Source organism: Apostichopus japonicus, chromosome 20 (genome assembly GCF_037975245.1).
Source record: "Apostichopus japonicus isolate 1M-3 chromosome 20, ASM3797524v1, whole genome shotgun sequence".
In the NCBI taxonomy this organism is placed as follows: Eukaryota; Metazoa; Echinodermata; class Holothuroidea; order Aspidochirotida; family Stichopodidae; genus Apostichopus; species Apostichopus japonicus.
Window position 1 is genome coordinate 20750257 of NC_092580.1, and position 20149 is coordinate 20770405.

General features: G+C 37.3%; 2 protein-coding genes across 4 annotated transcripts in view; one reads left to right on the forward strand and one right to left on the reverse strand.

Annotated features, from left to right (window-relative positions):
• LOC139961682 (uncharacterized) overlaps positions 1–20149 on the reverse strand; it is a 118651-nt gene that overhangs the window by 67244 nt on the left and 31258 nt on the right. The window lies entirely within an intron of this gene.
• On the forward strand, positions 34–19777 carry LOC139961686 (uncharacterized). Of its 3 annotated transcripts, XM_071961087.1 has the most exons (8): positions 34–1696; positions 3821–3982; positions 4295–5344; positions 5453–5657; positions 6535–6838; positions 9010–9110; positions 15115–15197; positions 16144–19777. In XM_071961087.1, the coding sequence occupies exons 6-8, from the start codon at positions 9036–9038 to the stop codon at positions 16217–16219; spliced, it is 234 nt and encodes a 77-aa protein (XP_071817188.1). In that variant the 5' UTR covers positions 34–1696; positions 3821–3982; positions 4295–5344; positions 5453–5657; positions 6535–6838; positions 9010–9035; the 3' UTR covers positions 16220–19777. The 3 variants fall into 3 exon arrangements, 2 of the variants coding, with proteins under 2 accessions (XP_071817188.1, XP_071817187.1); XM_071961086.1 differs by lacking the exons at positions 15115–15197; positions 16144–19777 and adding an exon at positions 10865–15060 and having other exon boundaries at positions 36–888; XR_011790964.1 differs by lacking the exons at positions 6535–6838; positions 9010–9110 and having other exon boundaries at positions 45–1696; positions 4295–4563; positions 5144–5344.

A 20149-nucleotide genomic window follows, 5' to 3' on the forward strand; every position in this document is an offset into this window, starting at 1 on the left:
CATCACCCTCAAAACTCGGTTAAAGTATAACTAATACTTCGAGTGTCGACTGTTGTGGGAAGAGGCGGCAAAATGTTATTATTATCATGGAGACTACACTCCAGAGGGACGCTGTCCGCTCTATTTCCATCGTCGACTGTCAGAAGGCTGCATAATGAATGTTAAACTTATCTTCCGAACTAATTAGTCATGTCTGTCTGACTCTGCTGCTTATCAATCGTTACTACCATTAGGGTAGTTGTTTGGAAGGTCGGAATTTCTAAACGTTGGAGAAAGATCAACCATGTAGGTCGAAGGTAAATGTATTTTAACCGATACGCGGCGGTGATAGTTCCCCGCCATCCGGAGCATGGAGGTCAAATCCGGGGTCAGAGCAGGGAGTTGTTATGGAAAAACTCCCTGGTCAGAGTCAATATATTTTATTCAGTACGCGGGAAATGTGGAAATCTCCCGCTCTACGTTCTAGGTGTGACATGCGTATTTGCATTCTACTGTAAAATGTATACTGCTGTTTACTCAGTGAAGTAAGCCGAATGTGCCGTCTACGTCGTTACATGTCGCAGGCCCAAAATTTCTTAGTAGCTGCATATATGCACGCACAGTAATTGCATTAATAGTTGAGACCGTTAACTTACTTACCCCGATCTGATATTACAAGATGACTTCTCCTGACCTGGATACCGATGACGAGTAGGCCTACATTATCATTGGAAAATATCTTTCGTCAGGACTGTACCCTGAAAAGTCTACGATAAATCTAGAAAGATCGATAAGGGGAAGATCGAAGAGTTTTAGACTGACGGGAGATGCCGATCTAGTTTACATGGCAACGAAGATAGGCCCTTGGCCAAAGCCCACAAAATTAAAGCTTACAAGAAGGGTTTGGCGGTAAGTGTATTATTTGTTTATTTGTATAAAACTTTTAGGAATTATTTCCACTGAAGAAAATGATTCCATAGATATGCATATAACTTGAACTAAGTGCATTGGCCATTTGGGCCTTGCAGATTATAGGTATATTTTATTATTTGTAATCACCTAAGACTAAGAGTAGAACTGAAAAGTCAAAACTTTATTAGTGGTAGAGAATATCGTAATGCATAATTATTCGGCAAGACACGAATAGTATTAGGCTACTATAGGCTAGCCTACTGTAGCCTAGGTGTAGGACTTCGAGAGGTAACCCTATTTGCAAATAATTTGCTTTATTCAAATTCAAGCCACTCCGATTGGCAATCTCTGAAATAAAGCCTACTTGGTATAATTTTTGTTACTCTGGTAGCTGCCAAAACTCCCAGATCAGCTGTCAGTTACATATCAGCTGTGTATTGTGTACCCATGCTACCATGAGTATACAAGCTTTTAATTTCAATAATGATTATGTGTTTGGAATTGCTAGGTTAAAAACAAAGAAATCTTCAGGATAGGACTTTTCAGATTTTCTGAAAGATATGTCCTGGGATTAGTCCCCTTACTAGTTAAAACACAAGGTAGCAAGGGAGAGGGGGGTCCCTGTCTTGTCCATTTGGAGGATCAATTAAATTAATGAGTGTTACTTTATTATCTCTTTCTTTTTAGAGGTTTTCCCATATTTTTTTAATTTATTGGTGCCGGGATGTGCACAGACACTGCAGCAGGTCGAATATATGCAATAGGTAATCAGTTGGCCACCTGACCATCACTTCATTGTCAGAAGGTTAGCTGTGTTGGCTAATAATTTTTAATAAGTTTAATGGGCCTCTTTGCTGGTGATATTTTAATTATGCAAACATGTACATGGTTATGGTATGAATATTCATTAAACATTCTTCCACAGTAATTAAGGTTGTTAATATATGCACAAAACAATGTTGCAATTAAATTAGTGCAGGTTAAACCATGGAGCTATAAACCTGGGATTATACAGTAGCTCCATGGACCAAGTTTATATCATTTATATTAAATTTGCAATGTATTATCACATGTAGACACTGCTTGGTGATATACTGTAGTATTGCTAGAATAGTGACCAGAATGGACCTAAAAAACTAATATAGGCCTAGTGTAATCTCTTTGACAAATTTGAGGGTGGGTGAATAAATTTCTATTCAGGAGGATAGCTGGTTGTGGAGAGAAACAATTGAAAAAAGAGCAAATAAAAATGCACAACAATTTGCTTTCGTTTTTATCCCACATGTTATCATGAACTTATTTGACCAAATGATAGGAGTATTTTGGTATAAGACCCTAATTTGAAAGAAAGGGATCTGAGAAGGTGGCTAAATCAATAGAAATATCAGGTTCACTTCAATTTCTGTAAGAGTCCTTGTAGGACACGAGTGGTGACAATTTCACCACCTAAGTATTATTTTCATCTGCATTTCAGCAGGAGGCACATGTACACCTGATTTTGATGGAATCTGCAATGGAAGTTGTGTAACATGTTTTTTTTCAAATACCTATCCTAGCTCATAGGCCTTACATGTTAATGGAATACATATGGACCACCTTATGCGTTCAGCTTATTAATGCTAGGCCTGGGTCGAAAATACTGTTCACAAGCAGCACAGTTATCACTAAATCACTTTTTTTTTGTCATCTAAAAGCAATATTTGTTTGCATGATTGTAACTGCAAAGTCATTCACCATATCAAGTTATCAACCGATGCTTAAAGTTTGCATCCCTTTGTTGGCCAGTGCAAGAGTATAAGGAGCATGTGTGGAGATTGTCCAGAGAATGAAAGATCTAGCTCATTCATTTGTTCTTAAAGTTATAATTTACTAAGCATATATTAAAGATGATCATGATGGTGGTACATTCAGTAGACTTAATGGCTCGCAGTACTGTCGGGAATTTTCATGTACTGCAGCCATAAACACAAATTTCGCTAAGAACACATTTTGGTATTTTTTTTTAGCTGCGTATAATTAAAGCAACAGGAAAACCTTTACATAGGACTTCATAATTATCTGATATGAATTTCAAAATGAAAAGAAAACTGAATTGTAATATGAAGCAAGAATGACACATGAACATAACAGAGTTCAGTACTTGAATTGTTGTCATAAAGAAGTATCCGAGAAAATGTCCTAGGTACGTACATTCATATGCAGTTCATAACTAAAGTACCAACAGAGCCATATAGCCTTTTGTCCAAAATTCATCCCCAATGAACCCATATGCTTATTTCAACATCTATTTAAGTAAAATTTGCTACTTGGTTAATAACCAAGAAGTCTTTCCTTCCATACTGTAACTCTACAGTGTGAATTTCTGTCATTAATATAAAAAATTCTGCAAATTCCATTCAAAGATTAATTTGTAACATTTCTAAATGCTTAAAATATATAGATACCAAAGTATAGGTTGTACCAATGTATGCTTCCTACATCAGTTAGGTGTAACCCTGTCATCTCACTGACAGATTCCAAGGCAATTTTCTGACTAACTATCAATCACTCATCCAGGTACTTATACATCTGTCCCCCCCCCCCACCCCACATTCAAAGGTGATGAAAATGGTTACCAGGCCTATGATAGTCCCTAGTGACAATTACCATCTAGGTTGTCAGCTAGATCACTGCATGTGACTTGCATCTCACTTCAGAGATTTCCCATTGGACTTCCATATAACAGCTGGGTTTGACAAGTCTGTAAGTAACAGGTTTGGTAATGAAGAAAAAAATTGGTAACAGAGTCTTCCAGTGTGAGTTACAATAAAAAATAAAAAAACAATTGAATGTTTAGCACTTTACAAAACTCAGATATAAATCACTTGAACATCAGTTCGTATGATTAGATTGTGTATGGTTCTGAATGCCATTTTACTTCTTTTTTTAGATGGGTGTGGATATGATTGGACCCCTTCCAGAGACCATCAATGGAAATAAGTACATCATATTAACCCTATGTGACTATTTTTCAAAATGGCCAGAGGCTGTTGCTGTACAGAAACAAAACAGCAAAAACTGTTGCAAACTTTCTGTTTGAAACCATGGCCAGGTAAATATCCATCTACTTTTGTTTCTACTTTACATGGAATTAGTTATGCAGACCTGCATTTGCACTGTTTTAACTGTGACCCAGAAAGCGGCCAAATGGTTACAGGAATTTATAGAAGTTGTTTCTTAAGTTAATGTCAATGAAATGTTAGTGGGATATGGTCAGTGCTTTTAACTTACTTTTGTTTTTAAATCAGTGCTGAAATGATTTCCTGATTAAACCATGTAGCCATTCTGCAGATGCCAGTAGTTCATTACATTACTCGTAATCAATACTTTAACAATAGTTATTTAAATGTTTCCATTTATTTAGATTTGGGTGCATGGAAATTGTCATCTCAGACCAGAGAGGAGAATTTTTTAATGCTCTGAACAAGTCCCTGTTTGACATGATAGGGGTAGACCACAGAGAATCCTCTAGCTACCACCCACAGACCAATGGGCTTGATGAAAGATTCAACCAAACTCTGCAAAGGTCACTCATCAAGGTTGAGATGAAATGCTGTCTTCAATTCTCATGGGGTACCATACAGCCAAACATGGTTCAATAGGTCTTTCACCTTTTGCTGTGATGTTTGGAAGGTTTGTAATAATTTAAACCTGCCATTGCTGAATAGATATTTACATTTGCTAAGGCCATATACAGAGAAAAAGCAATCAGGGATAAGAGAGTTTGGACAAATCTTGCATAGCTACACCAGTCCTCTGTACGATAAAATCTAATTTGACACATCCCAGGTCCTGGGAAAAAACGCTAAATAGAGGACCATCAATAACCCAATTTAAGTTATAATATCTAAACAAATAAATATTAACCCTGTATATGGTACACTCTGCAGCAAGTACAAAATATGAACATTCATTAAACTGTAAATACATGCCCATTAAATTCAAAAGATACATGCAATTAATGCCACTGACATTGGTTTTGTTTTTCATATACTATATATTTATCATAATTGACTGGTATGCAAGTTGGACCTATAACAGCACAGAATATATATAAGGGTTTTATATTTGTGCTGGTTTGAGTATGTGATGTGACTCAAATATCTGGTTCAATGGTCTTAATAGTGAAAATAAAATATATAAAAATTTATTTATTCTTCAGTCAACAAAGTGTTGTGAATAATTGAATGTTAATTTATCTTCATATATCCAGAGAGCCATTGCGACCAGTCGTCATGGAAGACTCCATTGTCCAACCAGAAGCTCCTACTACAGACTGCAGCGATGCACAGCGGGAGAGGGTTTTTCAACTCATGTCACAGTCGCGGGACATAATCAAAGGTGTTGTGAAAGAAAATATTGGCAAAGCCCAAGAACGGCAAAAAAAGAATTTGGATAATAGGCACCAAAAAAGGTAATTATATAATGCTATGTTGTACATTGAAGTTGTAATTAAATGAATGGCAACATATGCATTGTATTATGATGTTTACGTATATCTGCTGGATTTTATTTTATTCAGAGCTTCGAAGTTGGTGCCAGTGTTCTGGTACGGAATGCTAGAAAGGATGCCCGAAGAGGAGGGAAGCTCGAGAACTCTTGGCTAATTGGGCCGTATGAAGTGAAGGCTGTGAATGAGAAAGTACTGTACACACTTATTAACAGTATCACAGGCATTCCTCAGAAGAAGAAATTCAATTCAATTTTACTTAAAGAATTTTGCACAAGTAAGATTTCTTTGCAGTTTTTTTTTTGGAGGGGGGGGGGTGGGGGGAGGAGGAGGATTGGCATGATTCCTCCAGAATTTCCTTAAAAATAATCAGCAACTTAATCAGTTCTGAGTATTTGCTGGCTTATGTGAGGGTAAAGTGCTGTAGCTGTCTTCACACAATAAATCAGTTTCGACTTAATGGCCTAACAAATTAACCATTATTGCCAACAATAATAAAGACGGGAATAAGTTAATTAGAAGAAAACTTCAGTTTCCTGACAATTGTTTTCAGAAATTAAATTTCATTTGTTTTAGTTTTGAGAAGATAATTTTATGTGATGTCAGTTTGAAACTCTGCAATTTAATGTTCAACTTCTGAAGAGCAGCTTTCCTGGCTTTGATAATAATCGTAACCTATTCATTCATGCTGGCGTGTGTGTGCGTGTCTTTGTACCGCCCACATTGTAAAAATCGAAGCTTAGATTGATCCCATAGTTTGTGCAAAAGAGTACATTGTTGAGTACAAGAAGCGTATTGTATTGTTTGAGGTCAAAGGTCATTCGGGTCAAATTGTGAAACCTTGTAAACATGGTATCTTAAAGGCGATATCGCTCGTAGACTTTTTTTTGAGGGCGCTGGCATTATCGAGGTTTCAGCGAGGTTTAATGGGACCCCTATTAATCACGTGATCCGATGGCAAATTTAGATCAGTGAATAGCACAGGCAAGCGTATGCGCAACAAGTCCGTACCCATGCACACATACTGTTATAACACAGCATTTCAGTTTACTGTACTGTTTACCGCATAGGACTTTCGTCCTCGATAGTTTGTTGTTTGTGTGCCTTTTGAGTAAAGAATACTGTACGATTTTCGTCCAAATACATTCGATTAGAGTATTGTGACAATCATGGAGAAAGGATCAGGGCAAGGAGAATCGGGTGAAATAAAACGACCTTATCCTGGTACGAGCTTAGGCCTAGGCTAGGTTTAACTGGAGGAAGGCCTTTGTTGCATGGACCTGACAAAAACAGCAGTGCAAAGGAACAACAGCGACGAAGAGATGCCACGAAGATCTATCTTCTACGTTCCTACGTAAGCTGGCAAATGGAGAAAGAACTCTACAAACATGTCCATGATTTGACTTCTGTGAGCAACGTATATTTCGCAGGACATTTGCTTCAGGATCACACAAAAAGGTAATGATTTGCTAAGCTAGGCTAAAACTGTATAGGGTAGTTGTCCTAGGTTACATGTATAGCCTATCAGTATTGCGAAGTACAGAATACTGTGAAGTTCGGACACCCTAAGAAATACACGATTTCACCATGATAACCTACAAGCAAAAGCCAATATCACTAAACACTACGAAGCTACAGTTATTTCCTCTCCAAAATGACCTGTGTGCAAGTATGTACGTATATATTTGTCAATAAAATGAAGATATAGGAGTTTTGGGGTATTTTAAGGCTTAGGTGTTCGAACTTCGCAGTGTCTAGTATGCTATTGTATTTGTAACATACATGATTTGATATGCCTAGGCTATGTAACTAGGCCTATCGTTCATTATTTTTCCAATGGGCCTAGCGTATGCTAACCTTATCATACTTCTCCTAGCACAAAATAGCAGTAAGTTGTATTACTGAGTCAGCATCATCACTGTTTGTGAATGCTTGTCATGAAGATACTGTATACAGTTAAAAATGAAAGTATCCTTTCTAAAGAAGACTGACTCATATTTATGCAATGGAAAGCTGGGCCTTCTCATCACCAAAACCTAAACTGTTTTTGCCTCAACAAATTGATGGAAATATATTTTCTAACCACTAGGCCTAGGTGATCTGTTCATCCCCACCCCCCTCCAGGTTCTAAATTGTTATCAGCTGTGCTTGTTTGAAGAAGATATTCTTGTGAATGAGCATTTGAAAAAAAAGAAAGAAGTTTGAAGCCTCATCTTTGCCCAGTCATAATTAACTAGGCATATATAGAACTAAGGCCTATAGTAATAAGTATCTGAATTTAGTGTTCAAAGTAACTGCATCCCCTAATTTTGTAATATGCACCAGTGAGGAAGGCCTACTGTGCTGTACAAGTACAACCACATGGACCTGCAGTTTTTCCTATAAAGATAATGCATCTACATAAATACTGTAGAATCACTCCTAACTGATTCCTAACTGATTTTCTAAGGTCAGCCACAGCCAGCATATACGCAATCAAGTTTTAATGGTTCATTTGGGCAACGTGGTGTATATGTTATCTACTGACTCAATCATGTGTACATTTCTGCATTTGGGATTTTTGAAGGAACCCAACTGCTATGCAAGAACTAAGGTAAATTAGCCTCACAAATTGAGGGAACATATTAGGACATATAGCTACACCTATATAAACCTTTATATTGCCATGCCTGGATGTAAGAAAGTACCAGTTTTTTTGTGTAGGCCTGATGCTATAATGTTGTGATAAGTTATCATATTTTTATATATGGGTCCATCCATGCCAAATCAACAGTGGCCTTCACGCCCACCCTCTCAGAATTGCCTGAAATTGATATGGTGTCTTGCAATATGTCTCAAAGGATGAAATTGGGCAAAAAAAATTGGAAAACTTTTTGGTTGCTAGGATACGGCCCCGTCTAGCAACCAAATCCAGATTGCATTTTAAGAGCCCTAAATGATGTGATGTTTAGTGTTCAAAAATTATAATCTATTAAATTTGGTGACGGTAACTATCTCTTGTGGAGAGTAATCTAGCGTTATTTTTGGTAGTCTGAAAACTAGCTATGCATGTAAACAGGAATTTTTCACAATGGTGGGCTTATGTCATGGAGTAAGCTAGCATCTCAATTCTCACTCATGAAACCAACTGCTCACATAAACAGGAAGTTTACACAGTAGGTAAATAATGAGTGTACATCAAACTTTGATCAAAAGACTGGACATCTTTTAGTGATATGAAACCAATCAGTTCACTTAGACAGGAAGTTTACATAGTAAATTGTACATTGACATGTGAGCTCAGGTTGTTGAGCAAGCAGTTGGGCAACACAAAATTATCCTCACAATTTTCTTGAAAGGTACCACGGTTTTAGGATATGTTGAAGAAGAGTATGAAAGAATATATCATCCTTATCTGGGTTTAAATCATTGTGGGTTAACAATATGTTATTATTGAAATCTGCCAAAGTGTTTGTTTGTTACTTTTCTCTTTCATATTTTTTCTTGGGTAGGTATGATAAAAACATGTTTGTTTGTAATGATTTGGTCATTACCAGATTCATTACGCATACAATTAAGCTTGGGGTGTACAGCAAAATTACTATTTCAGTTATATGATTTACGGACATTTTTTTTGTTTCATTGTATAGGTTTCAAATGCATCTTTTCCGGAAAGATGCTGAAAGTCAAACAGAGGCATTCTCAGCAGCTGTCACCACAGAAAGATCAGTTGACACTCAGAAAGGAGAAGGTAAATTTATATGTTTATCCTTGCATGAATAACAGACTGGAAGAGCGTGCTAATCTTATATCTGATCTGATGTGATCAGAAAAATAATACAATTTCAATCTCATGAAATTCCTAAAGAAAAGAAAAGAATGGTAGCATATTGCTCATCCACTAAAAAGCGTACATATGTATGAGAATTTATATAAAAGTCAGTGGGCCTGATATTATGAGGATCTTCTTTAGAGGCAAACTTACTAGTAACAGGAAATTCAAGAGACACAATAGAGCCTGGAACAGAGAGGACATGGTGAACACAAAGAAAGAAGTTAATGGTGTATTGAACAAAAGGAGTCAGTGAAAGCAGAGGTATTTAGATAAACTGTGGAGTACAAAGCGAGGATTAAGAAAGGAGAGAGGGGGAATGAACTATGGCAGAATACAGAGATGGAGCAGGATTAAGTTAGCATAGGCGTAGGAGCCTCATTTGATTTGTGGGGGGCTGAAACGACTTGCCCGAAAAATATAACCGAAATTTCCGCGCGCGATCAACATGTTGTTGTGCATATCATATAGGCATTCATCGGTTATTACATCACATGCCAATAACATACAATCATTTTGTGTCTTATTAGCCTTCCATATTGGTTAAAAATTATTGGGGAATCTGTAAAACAAAAATGATCATAACAATATAAGTTTAAACATTGAAAAACACATTGCAAAATATTCTTCTTGCAGTAGGTGCCCGAAAAAATCTCAACTTATTGCCGAATTTTCACCAAAAAAAGTGAAAAACACATTGCAAATTATTCTTCTTTCAGTAGGTGCCCGAAAAATTCTCAGCATATTGCCCGAATTTTTACCAAAAAATGTGGAAAACACACTGCAAATTATTCTTTTTTCCGTAGGTGCCTGAAAAATTCTCAGCATATTGCCCAAATTTTCACCAAAAAGTGTGAAAAACACACTGCAAATTATTCTTTTTTTAAGTAGGTGCCCGAAAAATTCTCAGCATATTGCCCGAATTTTCACCGCACATTGCAAATTATTCTTCTTTCAGTAGGTGCCCAAAAAATTCTCAGCATTTTGCCCGAATTTTCACCAAAAAATGTGAAAAACACACTGAAAATTATCCTTTTTCAGTAGGTGCCCGAAAAATTCTCAGCATATTGCCCGAATTTTCACCAAAAAATGTGAAAAACACACTGCATATTATTCTTTTTTAAGTAGGTGCCCGAAAAATTCTCAGCATATTGCCCGAATTTTCACCAAAAATTTTGGTTGGGGGCTGCAGCCCCCCCCCCCCCCCGCCTCCTACGCCTATGTTAGTTAGTTATGTCCTTCTTGTATATTGAGCCCATTCAGTTGAATGGTGCTAAGGCATTCCGTCCACTCTCTCTATCTCTGCTGTGGTGTACTATGTCTGAGATGGTTAGTCTACGAATTTAGTTACCTGTTGGGACATGTCTTACTTTAATGGTATGATTGGGGAACTGAAAGTGTTCCCATACTGGAGTCTCCATTTTCATTGTATTGACCTGTGACTAGAACTGCTTATTGAGGGTGGTCTTGGTTTCACCAACATACTTGTAACTTCAATATCTTCTACTTCAATGTCCTCTAAACTCAATGACACCATTTAAATTGAAATATCAGTTTCCAGTGCTGCGAAAGTGTGATAAGTTCTAAACAAAAGTATATTTTTAGTCACAGCCATAGTAGCTATAGCAGGATACTTGCAATCTAGTAACAAATGTTTTATGTAATCTTTACAGATACTTCTGATCCAGTTACTTCAACACCTCTCAAGAAGCCATCTGCCATGTTCTGTCCAATGTCACCAGTAGGATTAGATATGGAGCAGCATGGGAGAGAAACCTCAGACCATACAAATTCACATTGCCACATTTACATGATCCTGAACAAAAGATATCATACATATGGCAGGGGCACTTTTCCCATACTTTTATTGACAGGTTGTGCGACATTCACGTTGGATTAGCAGCTATTGATACATCTGCATCACCAGATAGAGATAAATTGCTTTCGTCCATTTTGTTCGATAGTAGCTATGACTGTGAATCCGAAGCTTGGCCATCCTCTAAGTCAAGGTGGGCAAGGTTGGGGAAATTCAATCAAGGAGTAACAATCAGAGAATGGCCAGCTTTGTATTATTGTATATAGGCCTACACACACAGCGGGTGTAAATATCTGTATCGGTTTATTTATACTGGTGTTCATATCCGTTGCCAGGAGGCAGGAGGGGATATGATTTGAACGTGGGGAGGGTGTGGGGGGTGGGGAAGGGGTCCCCTTTGAAGTGTTCAAACGATGCTACATTTTACATCTATCTTCTTGAATCACATGTATATTAAACACCCCTATAGACACGACCAATCAGTCCTGTCTCTCACCTCCTCTCATGCACTGGTGTATTTATTTCCTGGCAACATAACAGTTAGGCATAGTAAGGGTCAGAGGTCATCACAACTTAAAGAGTTGTGTGAGTCCCTGTGGTCTCTTACATCCTTGTAGCAGTAGGGAGAAGAAGCCTAATAGATCAGAAACCATGATCATCTTCTGTTGTGTCTTATTTTCCAGCATCCTTGAAACATTATATCCTTCCCCTTTGATTTCTTGATGTCATAAGCTGTATTTATGTGGTGCATTATTTAATTCCAGTATTGAGATTGTATATTCTTCTTGTGTATTTGACAGTATCCCAGTGATCTCCATTTTCTGCTCTTGGTTTTCTTTTCTCTGTATTTCATATCATATCTATCTCTACCCCTAACCTCCATCTCCACATTTTCTTTACTTTCTTCCTCCATCCCTTCATCTGTCTGTCACTCTTTCTTTTTTGACCTCTTTCCTTCCCTCTGTTTACCGTGTATGTTTTAGTTTGCCGACTCCCCCCCCCTTACATCTTACCCCCCTAAAAAATGTTCACAAGGTTGACAAGTCTCCCCATGCTAGTCCCAAGCTATACACCTTTGTTGTGGTGACCGTTCACTATACTTGCGGATCAAATGGAAAGCCCCACCCCCACCCCTTACTTCCCAGTGTCATGAATCGGCAAATGGAAGATTATTCGGAGTTGTTCGTGGACGGTTCAATGATCTTATAGTCAGGCATAGGCCTATATGGTTCTCTTTGTCCTTCATTGTTGTCGAAGTTTGAAATGAATTAATCGTGCTAGGAACTTCCGGGCAATGTTTAATTTTCTGTGGCAAGAAAAAAAAGCTCCCCCCCCCAGTGTCCCTCCTGGTTGACTAGAGCCTGTACGCCTATATGGTCACACAATAGTATAGATAAGTATGAGCCATGCAGACAGCTTTTTTTTTCTTTTTGAAAATTCAATCCAATTTGAGTTATAGTTTCGAGTTGTAATTCGAGTCAGTCGTGATGAGGTGCCCCGTGGTGGGGCTGGGTAACCCACCCCAACCCCGTTGCCGACTTTTTGGCATTTCTTTGGGAGCCGTTCGGACCAAGAGGCAGGATAATTAATACTGGAGTACAGTACGCTGGAAAGCAATAAACTGACGTGATTTAGAAAAAAAGTTTTTTGCCTTGACTGCCGATGTTCAGCGAGTCACTTTTCAATAGAAATAACTATTAATTTATTGTTCATGTACTTATTCCCTTTTTGCCAATCCTTTCTAAAGAGGGTGGAGCCGCCCCTTATGGCAACGTATTTTCGTTCCCTTTTCCGTTCAAATTTCGTTATTTTTAATTCGGGTCAAAGGGGTGCAAGGACAGGGTTTACGTGCACCGGTTAGGAGGATGGGGTGCAGCTAGAGCAAGTGTTCTGTGATCGCCTAAAGGGCCTGTTGTCAGGAGTCCAAAAATAATTAAATATACATATTTATCTATATATGTTTTATGACATAAAATCCTCCTGATATATAACTAACATTTATATACAAAATACAATGTAAGTTGTGACTGTGTCTATATGTGTAATTAATACCTAAATTGGCTGAAATACCAATTGTTCACATATGACGGACTTGACCATACGTTTGATACCCAATATTGTAATCACTTCAGTCAATTTTTTCACTCATTCGCGTCTGTCCTTTTTGTGACACGAGTCAATGTATCAGACATAAACTTCACTATAAGTTTCTTGAGCTGTGAAAGAATGTCGGCTCGCAACTAAGGTTGCAATATTTCAAATACTTTACTCAGGTTAGTACAAGACTGGCGCATCTGTAAAGGTTTGGAATACACTGGTTTTTTACAGTAAAATAGCATTAAGTTACTGTACTTCTATAGGCTAAACTTCTGATATTCGATACAGCATAAAAGCATGCAGAGCTTTCCAAATCAGTGAATCAACTACGAAACCAGGGCATCCGAACAGTTCGGACTTCGACTGTTCACCATGTGGGCCTAAAAGAGTAAAAGCAGGGAACCGCTAGAGTAGCAGCTCCCTGGTCAAACTATTACACCTATACTGTACAGCCCACTAGTTGTGAAAAGTTATGAACGTAAAAAAAAAACCACAGAGTTTTGTATCACACAACACACACGAAAACGCGACGTAATAATTTACCGCATACTACTGACCAGGGAGTTTTTCCATAACAACTCCCTGTACTGACACTGCCACAGACAAGAAACTATGCAGGAATTTCGCCAAGGCCACCGCTTCAGGTAACCAAACCCGTTTATTGCTTACTAGCCGTAAATACGGGATTGCTGAGAAATTACGAAACAACAGCGACGAACCGGTAGAGGGTAGTATTGATATTATTTTTGAATCGGTCGGTGTGAAGGACAGAATTAACGAGGAAATTACGAGCGATCCCACCTTTAATATTGGAAGCTTGGGCAGATCTCGTACTTGGTAAGATAGTGCATAACATTGAGTAAAAGAAACTGTTTGATTTTGTCGGAGGTCATAAAGGTCATTTGAAGTCAAAAAATGCCAAAGTTACCTCACTCCCCTCTAACCTGTCCCTACACTAACGCACCTTCCTAAACATAATATTTCAGAAGCTTGGAACGATCGCATCTATGATATGTAATTGTACCACATTTAGTACAGAAGCCTAATGTTGTGGGCCGAGGTCATAGGCGTACGGGACCATTTCAGTTTGGGGGGGGCAGAGAGTTTTGTGCCCGAAAGTTCCCGTGACACTATCTAAGCGGAGCGCCACCATCGGTTGGCGCGTAGCGTACAAGAAAATTTTTTGGCAAAAAAAGCCTCTCAGATTGCCGGAAACGGCACATCTGAGGCCTTGCAAGTTGCATATAAACATTCTTTATTTTATAATCTCACATTTTAGAAATTTACACTTCCCCAATAATTTGGCAAATTAGAAGAAGAAAAAATGGTTACATCACTTTGAAGAGGAAAAATAGGACAGTATATTTTTTAAGCTCATATTTAGTTACCGTATTTATTATTTTAACACAGTACTCAGCTACCTCCAGAAAAACATACATTGTTCAACGACACGTAGGCGGGATAATGTCGCTGTGTCGGGTGAGACTGCAATTTGTCTCACAAAACAGTATAAAATGTAACAAAGAATATGATAAACCTGTACTTCTAGGTTTGTAGGCACTCCCCCCCCCCCCCCACCATCCATTCCATCAAAAAGAAAATGTTTCTTATATACACTCATGTCGGAGATGTCCAGGTATACAGTTGACTAGTTAGAAAAAAAATTGATCGCGCAAAAAGCGTGGTAGCCCAGGTGAGCTGTGCTTACGGTGGTGTTACACGGAAATATTCGGGCATCATGATGCTAAATAAAGAAAATCAATGAATTGTCGGGCAAAAATTTGAAAAAGATTTGGGCAAGCTACTGCATATTTATATATATATATATATATATATATATATATAGTTTCTCCTCTTAGGCTGCCCGAATTTTCAGGACTTTTGCCCGAATTTCTTGTCCTCTGGAAATTTGTTTTTTAAGACTCCCCCCCCCCCAGGCCTATTTTTACAATTCATGGTTAAGTAAGTTTCCAGTGTGCTATGATTGTGTTCTTTGCTTTGATTCAACAGAGATCTGTTTGCAACAGTTTTTCTTCAAGTTCCACAAAGCAGTTGTATGACCAATTGAAGAAACTCAAAAAGTTTGAAGTACAGTAAGTGTTAAATATTTTATTAAAGTGGGATTATATGCACTCCATAATCATGCAGTTACTGATACCAACCTCGGTGGTATACATTGGCAGTTACAAGCAAAATTTTGTAGTGCTTAAGCAACTCTCAAAATTCAAGCAGAAACAAATATTGATTAATATTAATGATAAAGGTGCTCTACCTGTTACCTATCATCATCGCTCGGCCAAACGCTTTGAGATGTTTCGCTACTTGTTGCAAACTTTTGTTGTGCTATATAGTAATGATATGTATACTTTCAATGGTTAAGCACTGCATTTAAAGGAACTTTTTATTGAAAAATGGGATCCAGTCCTTCTGGTCATATCATTGTTTGTAAGTTTATCGCCCTACGCCTTGCCTTGTCATGAATTTTACTTTCTGTGATTGAGTGCTTGAACTGTTGGCCCGTCCTGCCAGAAAATTTGAATATAACACTGACTTACGTCGAGACGTGACCTTAGTGCTGCACATAGGTCACACTTGATCAGATCTCACCCTAACCTTGCCTTGATACAATACACAGGAATGCGTACAGACTTCAATAGGCTATCAACTTGCCATACTGTATATCTGAATGCTCGCATGCTCAAGGAGGATCAGATCCCACACTTGGGGATTCAAGTTGCTATACTCTGAATAATCGCATGCTTAAGGAGGATCAAGCAGACCCCACAAATGAGGTGATCAACTTGCTAGTCTGAATGCTCGCATGCTCATGGAGGATCAGATCTGTATTTGTGGCAATAAACAATATTGCTAGTCTGAATGCTTCACCTTGTTATTACCAAATGCTGCAACATACATTAATTTGAAGTACCCATTCGTAATGATTGCTGAAATCATGTTTTCACAGTAATATGTACTTTCTATTTAATTTCTGTAACTTTGAAGCAATGCTTACTATTCATGCGTCCTTTTTTTTTGCAGGCTGAGTTACCTCAATGACGTTCTTGTCTCTCATGCTGTGGACCATCTCTACCACCTTGTACCACCTTCAATATGATATGTGGTGTAAACATGCATTTTTTCAGCTTGAATGTGGTTACTTATTAACTTCTCTATTCAGTCAATAATTTTAAACTTTTATGTATAGGTATAGGTTGGTGCCAAGGGTGATCAGAGCATTTCACCAGGATATGAAGGGAGGCTATCCAAGCTGAATATGATGAGGTTGGAGATAATCAGGTGTTTGAGTATAACAACCAGTGGTTAAGACAAGAACTTGATAATTTATGATAAAAAGGTTTCTTTCTTTCGTGCATATCGTTATTGTTTGTCCCCCCACCCCCACTGATAGACAATTCCAGAAAAAAAAATCCCGCTTAAAGTTTAAGTATGTTTATATGTGCAAGATAGATTAAAAACAGCAAGCAACAAGAAAAACAAAGCATAAATGCCGTCAGATAGCACTTTTTGGAACCGGCATAAGTGTCCTTATATTAAGCAATATTTAATTCACACATTCCCTCTGTTCAAACCACACTAGATTGGTTTCAATTCAATTCATAACCCCCCCCCCTCACACACACACTTCCACCCCCTCCATATATATCAAAGGGTCTGTTTTTCTCCCCCTGGCAAGGAGGAAAATGTGCACACAATTAGTATACTGAATAGAATTAGTATTTCTATTATCTTATAATGCATTTAGTAATGGCATTGTAAGGTTGAATCAAGAGCAATGTTCCCAGAGAACTCCAGTCAGAATGATGGTATAAGTAAATCCTGGGATTGTTTTTGTTGATTGTGAAGTTCAAAGGACTCTAAGGTGACAAAATTCTAACAAAAGTCTCACATAACAAGCATATATTTTACCACACGTAGAAATTAAGTTGTTCTATTGGTAGTTGTAATCTATAAACTCATGTGTCACATCCAGGACAGTAAATGGCAGTTAGTTCGTCTTTCTTCAGGTAAATGGAATTTTTACATTCACCATCTAATTTTTAAAATTCTGTTCTGCTATGCTTTGCTTTGGTCACACGAATAGGTACTAATTAACAGAAAACTGGCTAAAACAAGCAGAACAATTATCTTTCCAAGATGAGGGAAGCCAGCTCACTTGATATAGCATACATTCATTGTTAGTTCTAAGCATAAACTTAGAGTCGTGACGGTATGGGTTAGAAAAAAATGATTTGTCATATTGCGTCATCTCAATATCAATGCTTAATTTGTTTGCTGATTTAATAAACCTATGCGTTAATACTTGTGTGTGCGGTATGACACCTGGCTTCAAACACGCTATCTCTAGAAGGGAAGCTTGGAAAATATAAGATTTGGCATGTATGTGAATCATATTGATTATATCCTATATTTTTGAGGTGGATGTCAAAGGGTAAACAGGGTTCAAGTTGTGAAAACCTTGTAAAAATTATAAGTTCAAGAAAGGAAGCTGAACAGATATCATATTTAGTCTGTAAGTATACCACATGGCTAAAAGAGGCCTTTGTTATTGTGGAGATTAACAGTGGTCAAATTTTGTAAACCTTTAAAACTTGATATCTCAAGATGAGGAAGCTGGAAGAAATCTCATATTTACTGTAGTATGTATCACATTGAGTGAGTACAAGCAGGCTATCAGTGGTCATTTGTGTCAGCATCTGTCATTGTGAATATACTGTTTGTCACTTCTTGCTGTATTACTAAAGATCAAGTGTGTCAGTATGTCCCATTCATATGAAAGGATACTCATGTTGGATCATAGAAACCACAGTCTGGTTTATGCATACATGCTACTTGACAGCTGTCCTCATATGCCATTCAAGTATATCAAGGCAAGTAACAACTGGGATATAGTTTCTTTATCTGTGATGCATTATGTAGTTGTTGCAACTGAATAAGTGTTTTCGTAGAAAAGGTCTTGTATCATGTAAGTTAACTAAAATCTCAATTAAAGATGCAGAAGTAGAACGCACTCATCATACAGTATATCTAGGTGTTTGTATTGATGACAAACTAAGTTTCACTGGTCATATAAGCAGAATACTTAAACGGGTGTACTTCATAGTCTCAACTCTATCGTATATAGTTCCATATTTTCATGTTGATGTAAGCAAAAGAGTTTTTACTGCCAATATCTTACCACACCTAATATATGCTGTTTCTGCTTGGTATCACTTTTTACTAATTAAAGATAATAAGAGAATTTTTTTTTAAAGTATTGTTCTAGAATTTTTAATATAGATTTTAACTTTCTTATGAGTACTGTAAACAATGCTGCTAAAAATGAGTTCATTAGAAGTGTAAATTGCATACAGAGAAATGACAGACATTCTTTGCATACCGAACTTAACTCTCTACTTCGAGAAACTACTAGGTATAATCTGAGAAACAAAGCAATAACACCAAAATTCAGAATTAATGTGTATAGATAGTATAATTGTTTTATTTATCTTGCTGCTATTTTATTTACAAAATGGTAATCTGGATCATTTATTGTAGACAGCTGCACTTGTACGTTTTGTATATATATATATGTGTGTATATGTATGGGTGTATGTGTGTGTATATGTGTGTATATATGTATATGTATGTGTATGTATGTGTATTTTTATTTTCAGTGTTGACTGGCCTTGGATGCTCCCCAGTAAAGGATTCAGGTGATTATACTGTTGACTGTGTCAAGACCAAACTTTTAGTGCAAAGAATATTTATTTAATGTCAAAGGAAAAGGTGGGCCAAATATGTAGACAAAAGCAAGAGAAATGTTAACTGATACTAAGTTGTGTGAATTGTGTACAAATATGATTTTACTGGCTTCAGCTTGCATTTCCCAATTAGCCCTAATTGATTTTTTTTTCCAACATTTGAACAATGGTCATTGAGATACTTTGACTAACACTAAACAATCTGAGTGTAGTAGAACTGGTTCTTACACAGCCTCCTTTCCCAGTATTTATGTTAAGCCTGATACTTAGTGTGACCAGCAGCATGTCATTTGAAGGTAGTCTGTATTGGCCACAAAGTTGTATTGTGACATCAAGAAGTACTTTCCTTGAGGTCTTTATAATCTCCAAATTTTTCTCAGACATTTTAAAAGAACATGCAAAAGGACAGAATGTCCCAGTGAGGTAAATTTCCTACAGGTGGTACAAAAACAGTTTAATAATTTTGACCATAGGTGACCATATTTTAGTATCTGGCATATTTGAAGCCAATGCAACATAACTTTCAGCTGATTTTTGTTGAAAATAATTGATATAGCTTAGAGGCCTTTATGCCCATTAACAATACATCGTAGCAACAAACGTTTTTGGTGTTTATCAATACCAGTTGTGCATGGTGAGATATTCGTTTGGAAATACCTTCTAATGAATAATGCACTGCCTGACTGCAGGCAATATATCATGATTCGATGGTTGACATGTCATGAACACACGAAAACACCCTACACAAACCCTCTGCTCCTATACCATATGATTTTATTTTGCTTCCAAAGTACCATTTCCAACCAGCTAGGCATTGCCCAATCTTAAAATATATCACATGAAAAGGAATTCCCAAGTATTTTCACCATAGTTAACATTCACAGCCTGTCGATAATTGGATTAACAATAGTCTACCTTTAATTGATTGCCTGACCAACAAATACTGCTAGGCTACAACTGTGGACGCCAAAGCATGGTTTACTTTGATTTATGTAACCTTTTTTCCCATGTGAATGTCATTTTGTCTTGAGATCCCCAAGATTTCAAAAGTTACTAGATGTGAGGCTATCTGTTATTGTCAATGGTTGTCAAGCATTAGTATTAAAAGTAGAAGGGAAATTGGATGATTTTTATAAAACAAAGTATTTGAAACAGCTTGTACTAAAAATAAAGAAACAGATACAGTTGTTCTATGTCACAATAGACGTAGGATGTTGCACGAGTCTTGCAGCACCTTTGTCATTGTTTAGAAATGTATTTATCTTATGCAGCAGAGAAAATGA